Genomic DNA, 20,027 nt, shown 5'->3' on the forward strand with positions numbered 1-20,027 from the left:
CAAAATAAGACCTATTTCAAAGCCCATTTGGCACGTTCCCAAATATATTTCACAAGAAGATGTCAGATGCAATAAATATACCACAGACCACACCTTAAAAATTTTCAAAAACGAAATCATGATCAAGTCACAAACTTAATTCAATTTGATTTCATAAATTAACTTTTGCGACAGTTGTGGCCTTTTTTTAAGGCGACTTCTGCTTACTTAATCGGCGCAACCTGAAAAAATTAATAGAGCTGCGTTAAAAATTCACAACACAAAATATGTAGATCTACATATAATAAAACCTGAGTTATGTCAATGGTTAATAAATTTTGACAGCTGCTGTTTGATGGGCAACACTTATGGCCAAATTTGGTATATTGGTAACGAAAATGAGTTATCTTGGCAGCGGGAAGTAGCCAGAAAGGTGTGGGAGTTGGCCTAGAGATAACGGAGATTTGTTGAAGATTAATAAGATTAATATTTGCTGATTTTTAAAATCAAGAAACTAAAAGAGCAAAGCTGTAGAAACCTTTACCTGGGAGTATATTTTATATCATTATCTAGATATTTTCTAAGGAATAAAAAATATTCATGAAAAATCCCATTTCCCAATCAATATTCACATTTAATTTCAGTTTGAAAATTACTTTTCCATTTTATATATTTAGATATAGTTTTCAGTATATATATTTTATAGGCATAACTATTATATACAGACTAAAGACAATATTTGAGATCGTTGTATCTTTGTGCCAAGTCACTAGGGTTTCTTTTAAATCAATGACACTTTGTCTGGGTTTCTTTTAACATTAAACAATCCTTGGATTGATTTGATTTATTCAAATGTGGGTAATTGTAATCTATTACAACTATTAAAGTATAATAATATATAAATACAATAATTATTAAAACAGTCTTTCTTCAATAACCAAGTTGGGCTTGAGGTTTTGTGTGTCTGGGATTAGCAGTAGTTTTGATTTGATTGAACTATGGAAACATAACATTTACAAACTATAAGGTACAATAATAATAATAATAATATTATATATAGTTTACAATTATATTTAGGATTTTATTTAGTTTACAATTGTGTGTGTTTTGGAATTGTTTTTTTGTTTAGTTGTTTGTCTTTCTTGTGTAGGATACTTTCTTTCATTTCTCCCTGGATTTTCATCAGGGTTTTCCCTCTGCTATTTGGACTTTGGCATTCGTTTAGTTTTTCTTCTATTCTTTTAATGCAATGATCAATTGCACGGAGGATGACTGTTTGACTACAGCTTCTTCTACGTCGGCTCACTGGGGCGCTGCGCATTGTGCTGCTGGCGAGGCTTTAGCGGTTTCCACCTTTGGCCAGCTTTTGGACTCGGTTTTCCATTCCAGGCATTTCCCATGCCTGGCGGCGTCGGTCGATTCTCTCTCTGAATCTCTATCAACAGAAACCAGGTTGTGTTGTGTCTCGTTGCTGTCCTATCAATCTATCTGCTCATGATCTCGTCAATGGTGAAGCCCAGCATTCTCTTGGGCTTCTCGGAGACGGTGACGGAGACGGAGACAGAGGAGGAGGAGGTGGATGAGGACGAGGAGAGATCCAGGACGGGCAGATGCTGTTGTGCCAAGTTCTCAGGTTGAGGCGAGCTCAATGCCTGGCTTGGCACATTGTGACTGCTGGCTGTGGAAGCCATCTCCTTGGTGCTCTGCTCGCTGTGACTCTGCAAGTGACTCTTCAGGTTGGCCCTCTGATTGAAGCTCCTTTGGCAGATGGGGCACTTGTGGGGACCCTCCTCCAAGTGGGTCACCTTGTGCACGGCCAGAGTTCGCGACTGACAGAAACCCTTGCCGCAATCGCTGCACTTGAAGGGCTTGTCCTTGGAGTGAATGTAGCGGTGATCCCGGAGGTGATCCTGCCGCCGAAAAGCCTTGCCACAGATGTCGCAGGAGTAGGGACGCTCATCGGTGTGGGTTCTCTCGTGAATCAGGAGGTTGTAGGACTTGGTGAACTGCCTGTTGCAGTATTTGCAGATGAACTGCTTCTTTGGCCGACTGCTGCCAGTTCCCGCTCCACTTGGTGCTCCACTGGAGCCACTCAGCTTCAGGCCAGGCATTGCTCCAAAGTGGCGACCCACTACGGCGGCATGGAGACCATGAAGACCGGCGGGATAGGGACGAACATGATGAGGATGATGTGGATGATGGGGATGATGGGGATGTCCATGATGATGGCCATGGTGTCCGTGGTGTGGGTGCTGTTGTTGTTGCTGCTGCTGCTGCTGCTGCTGCTGCTGTTGGTAGAGAGCTGCATTGCGGATCCAATGGTTCACCAGTTGTTGATGCACTGCCACGGGATCGGCGGGGCTGCCGGGATAAACTGGATACTGAGCCGGATGTTGCTGTTGCTGCGCCTGCTGTTGTTGCATTTGCAACCAGAGGCGATGTTGCTGCTGCTGCTGCTGTTGTTGTTGCTGCTGCTGCTGTTGCTGGTAGTGGGCCATGTGTCGCATATGCAACTGGGTGGCCACCGCCTCCTCATTGATGGCAGGATGAACTCGCCGCAGCGGCTCCTCGGTGGGCGTGTGCGGTGGCGTTAGCATTGGGGAGAGACTCGTTTCGCGCTCCTCCTTGATCACTATGAAATCCTCCTCAGCAAAGTCTATAAATTAATAGAGGAAAATTATATCAAATTAGTTGGGTGTTTAAAGCCAAGTTTAAATATATTTTGAGCTGATTGTTGGGCTGATATTTTGTGGTTAAATAATTATTTTGCATTAAACTTTGCAATGAAATTGCTTTTAGAACATGAAAGATATTTAATTTTAGTTGTGCTATAAACTACACAAAAATCCAAAGTAATAATCCATTTAGCCGTCGGTATTTGTTCACTTTTTTTTCGTTCGTATCTTTTTCCCTGAGTATCTAACAGATATTGTTGGTTGAAAAACGCACCTTGTTCTCCGCTTAAGTTGAGCTCGTCGTCCACGGTTATGTTGCTGATGGGCGATGCCGATGTGGAAGACATTGCACTTGTTGTCTGGTTTTCTTTTATTTTTGGTTATATTTGGTAGATGATAATCTTTTCTATTTTCTTTGTCAAAACTGCACTTGGTTGCTTTGGCACTTGTGTATCTTGTATCTGCGTATCTGCGTAAATTTGTATCTGTGGGATGTAGCGCTCTTATGGATTGCGACGTTCCACCGACAACGTCTCGACACAAACTGAATTCGATTGCCGTTGGCCGCTCTCCGACTCAAAATGTTGAAAATATCGACCACAGGGGAGAAACGAGTCGAAAACCGATGATGTGTGTGTGTGTCTCTCTTCTCTGTCTATCTCTTTCTTTGGTATATCCCTCTCTCCCTCTCTCACTGTATTTTTTTGAGTGACTTGTGCTGCTGAGGGTACGTGGCTGCTGCTGCTGCTTCTGCTGTTGCTGCTGCTGCTGCTGCTGTGTTGCTGCCGGGAGTAGCGCTCGTTAATAACTGACTGCAACCGGTGACGCTCGGACCCGTTTTTGTGAACCGCCCGAGAAGTGCAGAGGAGAGAGGGGTATGGTGGTATGGAGAGGAGCAACGTGGTCCGGACCAACGGCAGCTGGGCCTTTTCGACGGGGTGGTTGTCGCACTTGGAAATGGCAGATACGTCCACGCCTACCTGCTGCCATACGGAGCTCTGCGATTGGTTGCCTTCACAGCAGTATCTGTTCGTTCGAGCTGCTATTGTATCTGTATCTGTATCTGTTGCTGTGTATCTCTTTTGGGTTTTTGGCTTTTTCCGTAAACAAGCGGAAGCCTTGGATATTGTTGGTGTTGCCCGGGTGTTGCCTCTGTTGCTGCTGCCGTAGTTGCTGCTGCTGCCGAAGTTGCTGCTGCCTGCCGCCTGCTGCTGCTGCTGCTTCTGCTGGTGCTGGTGATGGTGCTCCTGGACCAATCCCACCCAGGCGCATGTGCCACATGCAATATCCCTTGGCACAGCTGCCTTCTCCACCCGGAATCGTGTGCTGTCCTGCTGTCCTCCTGCGCCCCAGGATATTGTAATCTATTGTCCCTTTGCCAGCATCTCTCTCCTCCACTCCTTCCCCTCTGCCCTGTGATTCGTTTTCACTTAAATTTTAATTTGCAATTGCAAATCAGTATTTTTTTTTACACTTTAATCTGGCAATTCAATTAGTCGCTTCAAAGCGTTTGCCTGGAAAATTGTAATTTTCCCATTTTGTGGGAGATTGAACGAGGGAAACGATTGACTTTCCTGGCTAAAAAGGGTTGCTTCCTAGCAGGATATGCCAGCCATATTTTACATTAATAAAAAGTCGCAGATTTATTTCATTTTAATGAGATATTTATGGTCGTATTATTGTATTCCATAGAGTTTTTTTTTTTTTGAACAGTTTCATTTGATTTATGCAGTAAATTGAAATTGAAAACAATATATTAATAATTTAATTTCGTTGTTGCATAAAGAATAGTATTGAATGCTTTGAAATAGATATGAAATGTTTGAAACATTTATAGGACTACTGGATATTGAATTCTATTTAGACATTTAAACAAGAAAACTTGGGTCTGAAGCTGTTAACCTGTAAACTGTTTAAATGATAATGTTTTTAGTTTCTCTATTTAATATTTAATAACTTTTACAATTTTAAAACTCAAGTGCAACCTGGCACACTTGTCAGATCATCTTTAACGAGTTTTTCTATTGAAAATGCTTCATGCTACTCACAAGGTTGATCTTTTAATAAACTGTAACTGAATTATAGAGCTGGCAGGTGCCTTTTTAGAGGTAGTTTTTTTTAACACCTTGAAAATATGGTGTAAAATTTAATAATTCAGCTATAATTAAATTAAATGTGTTGGAAATAATAGAGTAAACGATAATTATTTACCAATATCAAGGATTCTATTAAAATAAATATTAAAAACCAATGTAGTTTTCTTCTTTGTATCACATTAAGACACATTTTAAAGTATTTTAAAAAAGTGTAAAATTTTAAAATAATTTTAGGAATGTAGGGAATCGTTCTGAGCTAAATATTTCCTTAAAAGCATTATTAAAATGTGTGATTAAATTTGACACAAATTTAAGAAATGTATTCCGAAAATTTTCGGACCTTCAAAACAATTCCTAGGGTTCGTAAATATTTATTAAATTTTCCCACATTTTCCGGTTGGACTTTCCTTACAATAAAATCCATTTTTAGATCCAGTCACATGCCAACATTCATACTTCCGGAATTAAATCCTGTCTGATTTAGCCTGGATTTTCCGCACTTTAAGAAACTATACATTTATACCTCGCAAAAAGGTAAAATTGAAATCCCATTATCCTGCTTCCGAATCCTGTGTACATTCCCATGACTTTGACTTGTCGACTTGGCCGCATCGAGCATATTTCCGCAATGGATCTAAGCGGCTAATCCTGTGAGTTGGCAAAACAAGAAACATTCCCATTGATTTACCAGGTTTTACCAAGGATCACAAGGATACAAAGGACTCTGTTGGAGAGAGAAAGTCCCAAGACTAAGCCCATTGCGACACACTTCGTCACAAGCCGTCCCGAAAGCCAATTAAACAATATTTAGACAATAATTTAACATAAACTTTCCCAAAAGATCAAAGACGTTGATCCTGCCGGGGTTTTTTTTTATTCCTCCGCCGACGCCGCCGCCGCGTGTGTCTCCGGAAATAACTCTCGGATTTTTGATCCGTTCAAACATCGGAAGGGAACTCAAAGTCGGATAGCTTTAGCCACTCACTCTCTCTGTAGTCTCTGGCTCTGAGGTTGGCGTTTTGGCCAATTGTCGCCGCTGTTGACAGCTGACAAACAGTCGGCGAACTTTTCCATTTCAAAGTGAAGTAGAACCCCTTCCAGTACTCCTGCCCCGGTAATTAACATCATGTCATAAGTGTACGAAAGCAAATAAATAAATAAATAGATAAACAACAAACACAAGCATGGAGTGTGGACGTGGACTAGAGTGGAGACATGAAAGACCCGGTACCGAATATTTCCCAGCCGTGATATATGGCACTGACTTCCTGCTTGCTCTTTGCTGGTACTAATATTATTATTATTATTATTATTATTATTATTGCTGTCAACACATGGCTGGAAAAAGGATTACGGGGAAATACACACATGTTCCCGACCCGAGAGTATATATTTGCATGTAGACCAGGATCTGATCCGATACGATCCTCTCCTCCTGCTAAAACTCACGGAAACGGAAAGATTCTTCGACCATAAAAAGATGGAAATGCCTGAAAACTTCTTCCTGGACCTCCTCCTCCTTCTCCTGGTGCACCAATAAAGAAGTCATTGCCTCCTACCATAAAGCCATAAAAAACTATAAAAACCCTCGGCCCTGCTGGCCGACATTAGTAGCCTGCCATTGTGTCCTCGGATCCTGCTAAGCGAAAGATAGAAAATAGAAGAAAAAATGCGAGTACGCGTTACAAAAATGTCAAAATGTAGAGCGTAAAAAATATAACAACGAGAGCAGAGCGGAAAAAATATATACAAAAATCATCATCATAAACCGAAAAATGACAACTTACTTAGTTGTTGCTCCTTTGGCATCATAAAAACTTTGCCTCGAAGAAGACATTTCGCAGAAGATGGGAGACTGAGACGGAGACCCTTGGTTTTTGACTCTGAGGCACTTGGTCTCTGACCCGGTTTTTAGCAATGTTTTTTTTGGTTGCTTCTTTGTCTTAAATATTTTATGGTATTTTTTTCGCTATTTCCACGAATAAAATTAGATTTTTTAGAGCAGAAAAATGTCAAAGTCATAGGCAATATAATTGTTAAAATGACTTTTTAGTGGGCCATATGCCAGAGGTTGCCTTTTCGTTTTTCCACTAAAAACTACGTTTTGTTGAGGGAAACTAAGGCGAATTTTCAAGTATTTTTGACCTTCACATTTAAGGGAAATCTATTGATTTTTACTAGAAATCGAACTGCAATCAACAAGCTACTGCAGGAAATTCTTCTTCGGGTGATGTTTGCGTTTTCGGAGAATTGATAATTATACTAGATTTTTATTGAATTTTTTACAAGGTTGGTATGTTAATTTCTTTACTGCCTCCTTTTATAAGCACGAATCCTATTATTTTATTTATAAATAATTTAATTCACGAATATTTAATATAAGAATATTCATTTAAATAATAATAGCAACGCACTTTCATATATATTTTTAAGTACTTGATTAGTTTATTTGAAAATCCGGTTAAATAACAAATAAAATATTTGAAACACCTTTAATTATTTTAGTCAAAAGCTTGTAAAGATGTGAAAGAGTCGTTTGCGACCCTATAAATCATATATATTCTTGATCAGCATCGAAAGCCAAGGTAGTTTAGCTATGTCCGGCCAATATTTAATTTTTTTGAAATTTAACAAGGGGTTACATCGTTAAAATTGCCAAAGTTTGTTAAACTTAAAGTTTGTTAAACTTATAAAAACTAATATTGGACTAATTTCTGAATTGAAATTAATTGATTTTTGACAGAGTTCTGAGAGATTTTCACTGCTAAGATATAGAAATTCCGCTTTCCCGAACTTAGCTTCCAGAAAAAAATAATTTAGAAATGTTCTTCTCCTCTTATACCCATAAAATCAAGTGCAACCTTAAGATTTTTCCCTCGACATACATTTTTTATGGATTTCCCGCCACCATTTTCCATTTGGTTCCATCTCTAGGAGCAATTTCCTATAATAGCTCTCGGATTCCTCATGGAAGGGGTTACCAAGCAGCACAAATTTTCTCATGCATTGCATTTTGCGATGGAGGAGCCTTGGTTCAAGGCTCAACCCAAAGGCAATTTGCGATTTCATGGCAAAAACACTGAAAAACAGAGACAGCGACAGCGAGAGAGAGAGAGAGAGAGAGAGAGAGTAACTGCTAGGGGAAAAAAAATCAATTTCAGAAGTACTTCCAAGAAGACAAGATACAATATTTCCGTAGCGAAAAACGCCAAAAACTTGGCAAAAATTGTTCCACGGCCAGGGCAGTCCTTGAGCTCTCGCATTGATAATTAGGTAAAATATGGACATTATAATAAAGATCTCTGCAGAAGTCAAGGCTATTCAGAAGACGGGTGCATGCGGCATTGTTGCGATTTTTGAATTTGCTTGCGAAAAGTATCTAAACACACCATAAAGGCGTCACGCCCACCGCGACTCCGCGAATTGTTGTCACGGCCCAAGGACAACCCATAACCCATGCCACAACCAAAATATATCTCTGTTTCTATATTTCCCTAGCGAAAAAAGGGGTGTACCCTTTACTAGCGTAATTAAAGGGGCAGAGATACAGGTAGCCAAGGGTGCGAATGCGAGTGCGAGTGTTGTTCGAATTCTGGGATTGTCTTGGGTGTCGTAAAACCGAGCAGGCGATCCTGGAACTTCTAACCCTAAAAACGCTGCCCCTTTCTGCATTCTGAACTGGACTTTGAGCCATTGTCTTTTGCATTGCGGTGGGCGCGACGCACTTTTACTCCTTCCCAAAAGAAAAAGATACAAGATACAAGATGTATCTTCCTTGGCCTCACGCACGACCATTGCCGTGCCTCGTACCTTGTACCTGGAAAACGGAACGCGAACAAAAGGAGTAGCCCAAGGATTAGTAATCCTTCGTTGCCTCGCTACATTTGTGGCCTTGTCTCTTGGAAAGGAGTCACTGCATCTCGGATTTAGACTCTTCGAAAATGCCTAGTGTAGCGAATCCAGAAAGGATTTAGTCCGCAGAAGGGTTGTCGATGCCGCCTTGTATTTGCTAAAATAATTAGATTGATCCCTGGGAAGTTGACTTCTTTGGTCATATTAGTGCAGCGAGAGGCAACTCCCCCCATAACAGCAACCTGGCGAGGCAAAAGGGTTTAAGGTTTAAGGGTTACACCTTCCCCGAGGAAAGGATTGCTCTCTATATTTGCCAAAATAATTAGATTAATCCTTTCAGAGGCAGAGCCACAGAGGGTTTTCTCCTAAACGGGTTGTCTCTGAAGTTACCTCAAGCTGCAGGTGAAGATGAAAGTGTAGTTTATAAAGAGAGTAAATATGATTTATAAGGTAAATGTTTTAAAAAGGATATTTAGGTTTTGAGAGGGTATTAAGTTTGTTTATATTTAAATTTGGATTCTAAAAGTATTCAATTTCAAAGTTAAGTAGGTATTTCCAGCATCTATTTTGAACTTACCTTTAAAAATAAAGCAAACATAACATTGTTTGGTAAATAGTAACCTTTCTTGAAATCTTAACATTACTAACTATAACTATAGGAAGAGAATTAAAGAGGTGAATTTATTTGAATATTATTTGAATACGTTTCGTTTTCCTTGATAAATCATTAATATCTCAGTTTAAGGAATATATATTTTTGAAAGCAAACATTTAGAACCTTAATACAATCCTTGTTCTTATACTAAATTTGACAGATTTTAAATCCCTATTCTCCTTAAAATCTACATTTGAATATAAAAATAAATAAATGTATTCTGTATTATTTTCTGTAATATTTTATATATATTTTCCAAGCCCTTTAACATTGAGCTTCCTTGACTTACTATTAGGGAGTTTCTTTAAAGTAATGACTCACTGTGCTGGCTCCTCCCCCTAAAAAATCAATATCTACGCCTCACTGGTGCTATGCCAGCTACCTTAAAACACCTCACACACCCCGGGGGGAGGAGGCCTTGCCGTTCACCTGGGCTTATCAGCCACCACTCCCCCACCATCATCATCATTATTATCATTATTATTATCATAATCATCAGCATTTAGTACAGACGACGGCGGCGCTATTTACTCTACGCGGCGTGGCTATAAAACGGAGCCAACCCGCATTTTTCTTTTTTTTTTTGATAAGAGACCACGAAAATGTCGCAAAAACAGGATGAGTTGGTAGAAAAAAAAAATCTAATAATAAAATATATAAAACGGCACTACACCTTTACGACGATATTGAGAGACAGAGGGAGAGAGAGAGAGCGCGGAGAAGACTCTGGTGACTCTGGTGACCAAGCCAGGCATTGACTTTGATTTTAGCCGCCGCGCTTGTCATAAACATCGGTCGACTTTCATATTTCGCCGGCTGTTTCTCTTCTCTTTACTGTTTTTTTCCCATTTATTTTCCCTTTTTATGCTTTATTTGCGTTTGTGATTTAGCAATATGGCGGACCGAGCCCGGTTCGGTGGTTGGGAAGTGGAAATGTAAGTGGAGGTGGAGGTGGAGGTGGCGGTGGGCAGTGTGGAATGGTGGTTTAACTTATCCGGCAGTTCGGTGGTTGGGCTTTTCATGGCGGCGGCAGCCCCCAAAGTAATCCGACAACCGCCAATCAAAATGCTTGGACGGGAGTTTAACCCATTGGGGGAGAGATAAGTGTGACTGCAAAAGGAAGGTGGGTTGATGTAAATTGAAGGAATAAGATTCGTAACGCAGGAATCCTTTCTTACATTGAGTTTGATGTAAGGCTATAATTTCCAAGGGAAATGTGAGAATTTAAATGCTTGGAAAATCTCAGGAAGACAATGTTTTTGAATCATTTTCTTTCAATTTTTTTCATTTGCAAGCAAATATTTTATTTATTTGCTCTTTCTGGTTATAATGTTCTTACGTATTGTAAAAGGAAAGTGGTTTGATGTAAGCAGAGATGTTATTGCTTTTTGAGGATTTTAAATTGGATGGAAAATTCTTTAAAATACTCTCTACAATATAAATCAAGATTTCCAGAGCCTGCTCAAGTTTTCTTTTTTTTTTAATTTGCACCCAAAATAAATACAAATGAATTAAGCTACAAATACATTTGCTAGTGAAACTTAATCTACTTCAATCATAATATTCCTCTCAAATCTCACCAAAGTTTGAGGCGTAATAAAGAATAGTTTACAATTAAATTTAATGAAATTTCCTACACACTACAATTTGCTTCCCTTTTCCCTTCAAGACCACCAAGGGTTAAGGGCGCGCGCTTTTGACTTTCCGCCTTCCTTTCGAAAACGATGCTTTGATTAATTAATAATGGAATTGCTAAAGATCAGCCCGCGGATCAACCTGGGGATCAACCTGGAGATCAGCTGGGGATCAACTTGTAGGACTAATTGAATTGGCATGAATGGTTTCACTTAAGGTATTGAGATCTGAGACCCCGGCACTTTTCAATTAACAAAATAATATATAAAGAAGAAAGAAAACACCTGTGGAGCGTGTTCACGCTTTGAGCTCACGTCTAATTACGGAAAATATTAATGAAGGGAGAAAATGTATCGATAGAGGGACCTTTGATCTAGGGCTCCATAGGTGACCATCCACAAAACAACACCCCACATCATCCCCCGGGGGAAACGTAATCCAAGACAAGGCGGTAATTAATAATGTGCGCCCAAGGGTTCAGTTCGGACAATTTCCAAGGAAGATCAGCGCTCGGGGATCTCTCTTGTCCCTCGTAAAGTATTCAAATTACGTAGGCGACGAAAAGTGTGAAAATGTGCGTTTTTCGGACGACACGAAATGTCGCACCCATAACATTATGTGATTTATGATGGCAAAACATGTGCGACCCACAAAAAACTAGGTTCTAAGGGAGGGAGAGTGGAGAGCCAGAGATCTAGGGGCAGGGCTCCACGCCAAAATGATCCCAGATACAGGACATTGTATACGTTTACCACCGATCCTTCAGCGCCACTTGCGGGAGTGTCAAGTGTTTGTTTGCTCCTATTACATGCAATGTTGGTTATTTCGATTCGGTTATTAGGGGAACAGAGAAAGAAAAATATAGGAAACAAATATATAAAATATATAAAATAATATAGTAGAGGCCCCATACGATGAATATTAATTGTAGAATTAAATAGTATTTGTATACCCCTGCACGATAGTAGAAGTTTGTGATGCAATAAAGGACTCATTTCAGACCCTATAAATCATACATATTCTTGATCAGCATCAACAGGCGCATCTTTCTAGGCATGTAGGAAAAAATATAAATTTTTGGCAATTTTTTTTTAATTTTTATAAGTGGTTGTTACATCGTTAAAATTGCCAAAAATTGGCAAAAATTTTAATTTTAAATGAAGTATGCAGATTTATTAGCCTAATAAAAACTTGCATGGGGCAGCGCTCCAAATTAAAATTAAAACTCTTTTGGCTTAGTTATGAGATTTTTAAACTTTGATTTGTTGAACAAATTGTCATAAAAAAAAATAATAATAAATAATACTAGTCAGAAGTTTGGAATCATTTCCGACCCTATAAATCATATATATTCTTGATCAGCATCGACAGACAAATCAATCTAGCTATGTTTGATCAAAATTTATTTTTTTCAAAATTTTGAAAATTTTATAAGGGGTTACATCGTTAAAATTGTCAAAAATGGAGAAAATTTTGAATTTATTATAATTTTAAATTGAGTATGCAGATTTGTTAAGGGATAAAAAACTAGCATAGAACCGCTTTCCGAATTAAAATTAATGTTTTTTTGGCTTAGTTATTGGGTTTTCAAAAATTGTTGTTGTCGAGAAAGTACTTTCAGAATAATATTTTTTTATTATTTAAAAGTATAAAAGCGATGATATTAAAGAAGTATCTAACAACTAAAAAACTGTTCAGATTTTTCCCTGTGCAGTGTTTACAGTGCGGCGCTATTCATAAATTACGATACTCCAAGCGGTCTTCAAAGCAGAGAAAGCAGATCTCGAGTTCGATACATTTTCCTCAAGCGTAATCCGAACCCACAGGAATCCGTGGCCGATAACAATTTTCTGGAAAAACTCTTCCACTTTACTCCAAAACTCAACTCCAACTCCACAGTTTGTTTACATTTTCCCTGAGACTAATTGTCGACATAATATTCATCTGGCAGAGACTTTGAGGCACACAGACTACATTCCTCCATTCAACAAACTATATTTCCTACTAAGTATTTGGCTGAGGAAATCACATTGGTATTTATTGGTCAAAGTGACTCTCTCGTGGGTGTGCGTGTGGTCCATAATCGCATTTCCCACTTCCATTTGCATCTCGAGTGTTTCTTTTTTTTTCGGGGGGAGTATTGCCTGATTTCGCAGTAGTTTTTACGACTACTTAAGCCTTAATGCCCGGTTCGGGGAATCTAGAGACTTGAAAAATACTCGAAAACGGTAGTAAATAGTTGCACCACACTCGAGTGGGAGCCCCGTGGAGTTCCAGTTAGAGGAGTAGTCCTCCTCCCAGAGTGTCCACTACCGAACCACACACTTCTTATCATCCGAATGGGATTTGTTTTGGGATTACTTGGCTACGTTTTGACAGCCTCTTGTGGTTGTTTTTCTTTAGATTTTTTTGTATGTCACAAAACAAGGAAGGCACTAAAGTTGCTGCAGTTTCAGATATCGCAGATATTGATTTCTCGGGAGAGATCGTTAAAATAGAAACTAAGAGGAAGAGCTGAAAGGCTTTTAAAGAGGTTTTAGTAAGTTAAGTAACCAAGAAACTGCAGGCACTCCTTACCCACAAATTTATAGATTTAGAAACACTTTTAAATTGATTATAAATATTTAAACTCTTGTTTTTAAATACTGTTTCTTTTCCTTTTCTTTAGTAATGTCTTAATTTTGTTCTCCCTGAAACTCCTTGTCTAATTGCTCCATTAAGTTGACCAAACTAAAGGATCTTCGTTTTACGGTTAACCCCAGATTTGCCCGCTCCGTCACCTTGGACCACACGCACAAGTATCCTCCTCATCCTGCTATAGATTACTTTTCAGCAGGTTATCCTACAGATCCTGCTGCTAACTAGTTACAAATAATTATCTGTTTGGCAAATACACCGGGGACAGCTTCATCGGAGTGAAGACATACCCGGGGAGTACCATCCAATTGCAATTATACGCCCAGGCTGAAGGTCAACCATCGTCGTCGAGGTTAGACCAACATAACCATCAGAGTTCTGGTCCTGATCCTGATCCTGAAGTGGAATCTCGGCGACTAATGTTGTGATTAGCATCTGCGTTGACAAACACAGCGAGTGGTCCTCGATTCCAAGGCGAAGAAGTTTCAGTTTGCTCTCTAGGAAGAGAAGAAATCCCCACCCAAGATGAATAATTATGGGCGATCTTTATGCTAGCACCGGCTCCTCGCTGGGACCGTTAATGTCCAGGTTGAGTTTGGGCCAAGTTCCACGGGGTTTCTTGAGTTTGCCTCGCGATGCCAGGGTTGCCAGGAGAATGAGGATGAGGATGAGGCAGAGGCAGGCAGGGTTACCTGCGGCGTTTCCATTGGCATTCCTAAAAATGGGCACCCCTGCTTCTCTGGCTCTGGCTTTGCCTCTGAGTTCACCTTCAATTGATGCGCTCGATGTCCGAGGCCATTGTTAGAGCCACAAAACTCGGGGAAAATATTCACGCGTATTCCGCCGAAACTCGCTAATGGTCACAGCAGCAAGTCCGCTACGTCCATGGGCCAATGGACCAACCTTGGTGCCCCGCCTGTGTTATTAATGATGGAAATTTGAAAATACAGAAGGTTCAATAATTGCAACATCATTGGGTCGTCTCTCTCTGTTCGATTTCTCAACCTTCAAGCCTGACTTTTGTCCTGACAAATTGCCAGGCATTTCGCCACGCGTCCCTGAAGCTATATCTCTCCTATATCTTTACTATATATATATGTGAGCTGGCTTTATGGCCCAGTGCCGGTAGAGGAGATGAGCGGATCGGAGCGGAGTACCCTTCGATCCGATCGGCAGCACTGCATTTATATTGCAGCAATTTTCGTATCAATTGAATAAATTCCACGAACGTTGATCATAAAACGCGTCGCGTGGAAGGAGGAGGGCGGGCGTAGATACAGGCAAAAACTCTGAGATACACGAGTGTGTCTTTTGGGCAGCAGAAGGACAAACATAAAACTCCTGTTTATGCCAATTTTTAGACCTTCACTCCCTGCCCTTTTGCCTGTTTTTATTGGCCTTTTTGTCATCGTTATTTACGTGTAAAACATGTCTACTTCCCTCGCTTGATCCTATTCTGCCTCTCGATTTCCTTTCGATCCTTGAATCCCGCGCGCGACTTTTCTCCCTTTTTGTTTGCACTGCGCGCACGCCGCTCCTTTTTCCGGCTTTCCTTGTGGATATCCCACCTCCTCCGCTTCAAGGAGGCGCACGCCAGCGATCCCGAATCCGGTATCCGGAATCAAGTAGTTAACAAACATTTGTGGATTCAAGGGAATATGAGTTGGCACACTTGGCAGAGCAGAGCAAGTGGAAGGAAAAGGGAATACTATATTGGATATTTGCCTTAATTTTAGCTGGCCCACATTACTTTTTTTATTTTAGTTAAATGTATAACATATACATTTAATTGAGCAACAAGTTAAACCCTTTAAAAAGTCGAAAAAAAGCCTATGTGACTCTTTATGCGTAAGCAATTTTAATCACTTGGAACCAAAGAAATCAGAATACATATAAATATTTAACTTTTACTTCAGTAAATAATATTTACAAAATCTACAAATACTAACACATAAAATAGAAAAAATTTAAACCTACAACTTTTATTAATACCCATAATTATAATATAATAATGTAATCTTATAAAATAATTTTTAGTTTATATAGCCTTGCAGTATGCCATTTATTTATAGAATTAAATCTTATATCAATTAATAACAAGCTCAAAATATTCTATATTTAAACAAACTTATATTTAAAAATTTGTTCTACAAAATCAAGCTTAAAATGCTCATAACTAGGCCAAAAATTCATTAATTTTCATTTGGAAATCGTTCCTATCTTTGTTTTTATTCGGTTTATAAATCTGCATACTCAATTTCAAATTTAAAAAAATTAAGTTTTTTTGTCAATTTTTTGACAATTTTAACGATGTAACCCCTTACAAAATTTTCAAAATTTAGAGAAAATTAAATTTTAGCCGGACATGGCTTTTTCGACGCGGCGTTTTATGCTGATCAAGAATATATATGATTTATAGGGTCGGAAAAGATTCCTTCACAGCGTTACAAGCTTCTGAATGGAATTATAATACCCTTGCAAGGGTATAAATTAACAATTTAAAATGCATGCCAACTTCCTTGTTTTAAATTATCTCTACCTATCCCCCTATCAGCACTTGACTTTTCCCAATCTATTAGTGCATAACTTTGATTTCCCAGTAAAGAAGCAGTCTGTATTGTTAAGAATTCAGATAGAACCAGCTGCAATCTTAGCCCTTCAAAAATAATCGAACAAGTTGCCGTTAAGCTCCCGTCCGACATGGCAAAACGCATGTTTGTCACTGGGCTTAGGCTCATCGAAGAGCTCGCTCCTTCAGTTCCAAGAGTAGGAGAAGGAGGCACCCTCCTCCGAGATAAGCTATCGACTATCTGCTGTATCAGTGAAAAAACCCCTTGAGTAGCCTAGGCTGCAAAACCCAAATTCAAGTAGCTCGTGCTAGCCTTAATGCGCCCCTTGGGGTTTCGGCACTCGAAGGGGGTAAGTTGACAGGAAACTGCAGCTCCAATAGTGACCAAGTGACCAAAGCCACTGCAACTGCATTTCGCACTTGGACTTGGAGATTTGCCAACGCCGGGCTAGTTAACGTCTGTCAATCCTCCTCAGTCACTCCCAAAGTCCTCCGTTCAGCAGATAGCTACCCGTCATTGTCCAGGGGCACGAGTTGGGCTGACTCGTAAAGTAGGGTAAGAAAAAGGCACTCGAAAAAATAGTATAGCAGAAAGATAAGACTCTAGATAGGTTGCTAATGTTATACAAAAGATGCTCCTTACTATATATAAAGTATTTCTAAATTTAAGGGATTTATTGAGTGACTTTCTGTACATCTTAGAGCATAGATCTCAGAGTTAAAAGTCTACTCTAAGTAAAATTATTTTAATAATTATTCAATTAATAGAAAATTGGAATCAAAATATGGTTTCTTCTTTTATTTTATATAATGTATTTCTCTCAGTGTCCTTTGTTTGCCTTTGTCCAGACACTGGGACGTTAATTGGATCACCATTGGGTCCCCCAGTAGGTCCGGTCCTACTCCCGGGTTCCCTGTTTTGCAATCTCAATCCCTTGGCAGCTGTCTGCTGGACGACAAACCCAGCAGCCCCCGCTGGGCACACATGTCCTTTGTGTGTTCGCCTCCAATGATGCTGTCCTGCCAAATGTCCTGCCCTCCTTCGATTGCCTACTAATCCCGTCCATCGATGCTTAGGCGACAATCGAAGTAAACAGCCTGGCAAATGGCCAAACACAAATGAGCTGGGGCGTGTGTCCTTAAACGAAGCAAATTGGATCATAACTGCGGAAATGCTGAAATCTGTGCAAACAGCTCGCTCTAATTAAGTCCTGCGGAGAGGACACATAAAAATGGGACCTCCATTAAACCGGGGAGACAATGGCGGCGGACGCGTGTTTTCTGAATTGCGTCACAAGAGCAGGCGGTCGGGGATCGCAAATTCTTTTGGGGGTATTAAAAATCTCCAGAGAAGAACAGGGGACTCTGACGTAAGCTGGTTTTAGTGGAAAGTAAATATAGGACTCGTAAAGAACGTGTCAATTCTGGAAAATGCTCAAACTATATAGAACCTTTTGTTTCTTCTTTATAGTTATTATTCTTTAAGTGTTAAGAATATTTTAGACAAGGCAGTAGAATAACTTTCTAAGTAATGTGCAAATCAACAAGGAAATCTCTAAGGCTCGAGGCTATAGAAATCCGCCAAGTAGACTTTAGGGAGCTAGGCCAGATTTCAGAATAGCCAAGCCTTTCGAAAACCGAATCCTAACCAGAACCCAGCTTCAGCTTCCGATAAGGCAAAACCAGAAGTGCCTAGAGTGAAGCAGGGGCGTTTCCCATGTGTATTTGACCTCCGATATTGCAATCCCCAAACCCCAAGAGAGTGCTCACTCAACCCATTTTGAATGGAACAATATCGGCAATCTGGAGTTTATAATGGGGGCGTCAAGTCGCTACGAAACTACCGATCGAGAGACCCACCAGAACCAGAGCAGCGTCATCAGGCGGCATAATTACTCCCATGGGCACCTCCTTATCGTTTGCTTTTAATTGTTTTTTTGTTGGATTTTACACTTACGTTTTTTATCGATCGAAAAGAGGAACACACTTAGCAAGAAAACACTTAGCCTTTAACTGGCTATTATCGAGAGTGTTGTGTGCTGTATGGTTTGCCTGCCGGAGCCAATCGGCATCGGCGGTGAAGGCCTGGGAAGTGGGTCGTTGTTGCCACAAACGCCCACTCCCACTGCCACCTTCTACCACTCGAGAGAGGTTCCCCCCAACCATCATTCCATGGCCCTTTCCCTCGAGGGGAAGTGGCTGGGAATGTGAATGCGGATTGCAGACGCCTAACGAGCCATCATCGAGCTGCGGCTGCTGCGACTCCAATCTATTTAATGCCAAAGGCAATCATTTTGAAACTCTTTTGATTTTAGTTCCACTTGAACGTTTTTATTCTGAAATTTTATTACATAAGGATTTTCACATGACATCTACATAGAGTTCTGCAAAAGAAATCGGCAAATGAAGATGTTCAAAATTGTTTATAAGATACTATCACAAAGATCTTTGCTAGGTTTTATCTTGACTCTAGATTTAGTAGTTGAGTATTTAGTATTTGTTATATTCAAATATTCCTATTATTTCTGTGAGTGCATTTCTGGGCAGGGCAGGCACACTTCATCACCCCTAATCTTTGTGGCCATGTCAGCTGGATTTGGCCAAAGCAGGACCCAGTGCAGACCCAAGACCCAGTCCCAGTCCAAAATCTAAACCCAAAAACACAGTCGACCGCAGCTCAAAGTGCAAAGTGCACTTGACAGAGGCAGCCCAGCTGCAGCAGCTGCCAAATGTATCTGTAGCTGCATCTCTGTATTTGTATCTGTAGGCACCGCCCCAAGTAACTGTATCTGTATCTGTAACTGTCCGCTGTAGATGGATGCAATGCTGCACTCTCCGACTGGCAATTACATTTATTATCATCGCTCCACATCGCTTGCGGTTCAATTAACGCTAACTACTGTCCATTATCGTTGTGTTTTGAGGGCGTGTTTCTGGATCGCCATCTCAATTCAATTTTGTGCAATCGAATATCTTGAGGCCCTTTCGGGGCCTAGACATTCTACTCAACATATAGTTCACACTTGACTTGATTCCCAGATAGAAATGTGCCAGTGCCTCTGTGCCTTGGGATATATTTTAATAGCAAAGATTAATGGCAGCATTTATCAAAAAGCTGTTGAACTGCAATTAAATAAATATTTTTAGTTTCTGAAATAAGCCAAAGTATTTATTTATAATATTTAATTGTCACATTAGATAAGGGATTATTTTACATAATAATTTTTTTTTAACAAATCAAAGTTTAAAAATATCATAACTATGCTAAAAATTCATTAAATACAATTCGGAAAGCTGTCCCATGCAAGTTTTTATTAGTATAATGAATCTGCATACTTCATTTAAAATGTAAAAAAAGAACATTTTTGTCAATTTTAACGATGTAACCCCTTATAAAAATTTGAAAAAACTGTCAAAAATGTATAATTTTTCCTACATGCCTAGAAAGATTCGCCTGTTGATGCTGTTCTAGAATATATATGATTTATAGAGTCGGAGTCATTCACTGTTTTGCAAGCTTCTAACTAAAATTATAATACCATAAAAAGGTGTTGTAAATAAAATGGAAATCAATTTAACTTTGCATTTTGCAACTTGTTTTATGTATGTATTATATTTTTAATTTATTTATGAATATTTCACAAAGATTTATTTTTAATTTTATACATTATTAAACATATTTTTTAAATGATTAATATCTACTGCTCATAGTTACTTAATATTCATAGAAACTAACGGATCATAGTTCATTAATGGTCGTAGTTAATTACTGATCATAGTTCTATAAATCGACCAATTGTTCATATGTTAGCTATATATATTTGTATATATATATAGTCCACCGATTTGCCATGCTCCGACTTATATACTAGTAAAATTATATAGAATAATAAGTCAATAGTTTAATTCAAATAGCTTAAATTTGTTCC

The 20,027-nt window shown here is 39.4% G+C and overlaps 1 protein-coding gene and 1 long non-coding RNA gene across 3 annotated transcripts in view; one reads left to right on the top strand and one right to left on the bottom strand.

Moving 5' to 3' along the window:
* Positions 1-20,027, top strand: part of LOC147643420 (uncharacterized) — a 123,184-nt gene that overhangs the window by 76,452 nt on the left and 26,705 nt on the right. The window lies entirely within an intron of this gene.
* odd (odd skipped) lies at positions 618-4,183 on the bottom strand. The gene is made up of 2 exons (XM_020950667.2): positions 2,929-4,183; positions 618-2,635 (listed from the first exon to the last, which is right to left on the bottom strand). Exons 1-2 carry the CDS (start codon positions 2,999-3,001, stop codon positions 1,464-1,466), a joined length of 1,245 nt encoding a protein of 414 aa, XP_020806326.2. The 5' UTR covers positions 3,002-4,183; the 3' UTR covers positions 618-1,463.

This window comes from Drosophila serrata, unplaced genomic scaffold (genome assembly GCF_035046125.1).
Source record: "Drosophila serrata isolate PLE 108 unplaced genomic scaffold, ASM3504612v1 contig_275, whole genome shotgun sequence".
NCBI classification, from domain to species: Eukaryota; Metazoa; Arthropoda; class Insecta; order Diptera; family Drosophilidae; genus Drosophila; species Drosophila serrata.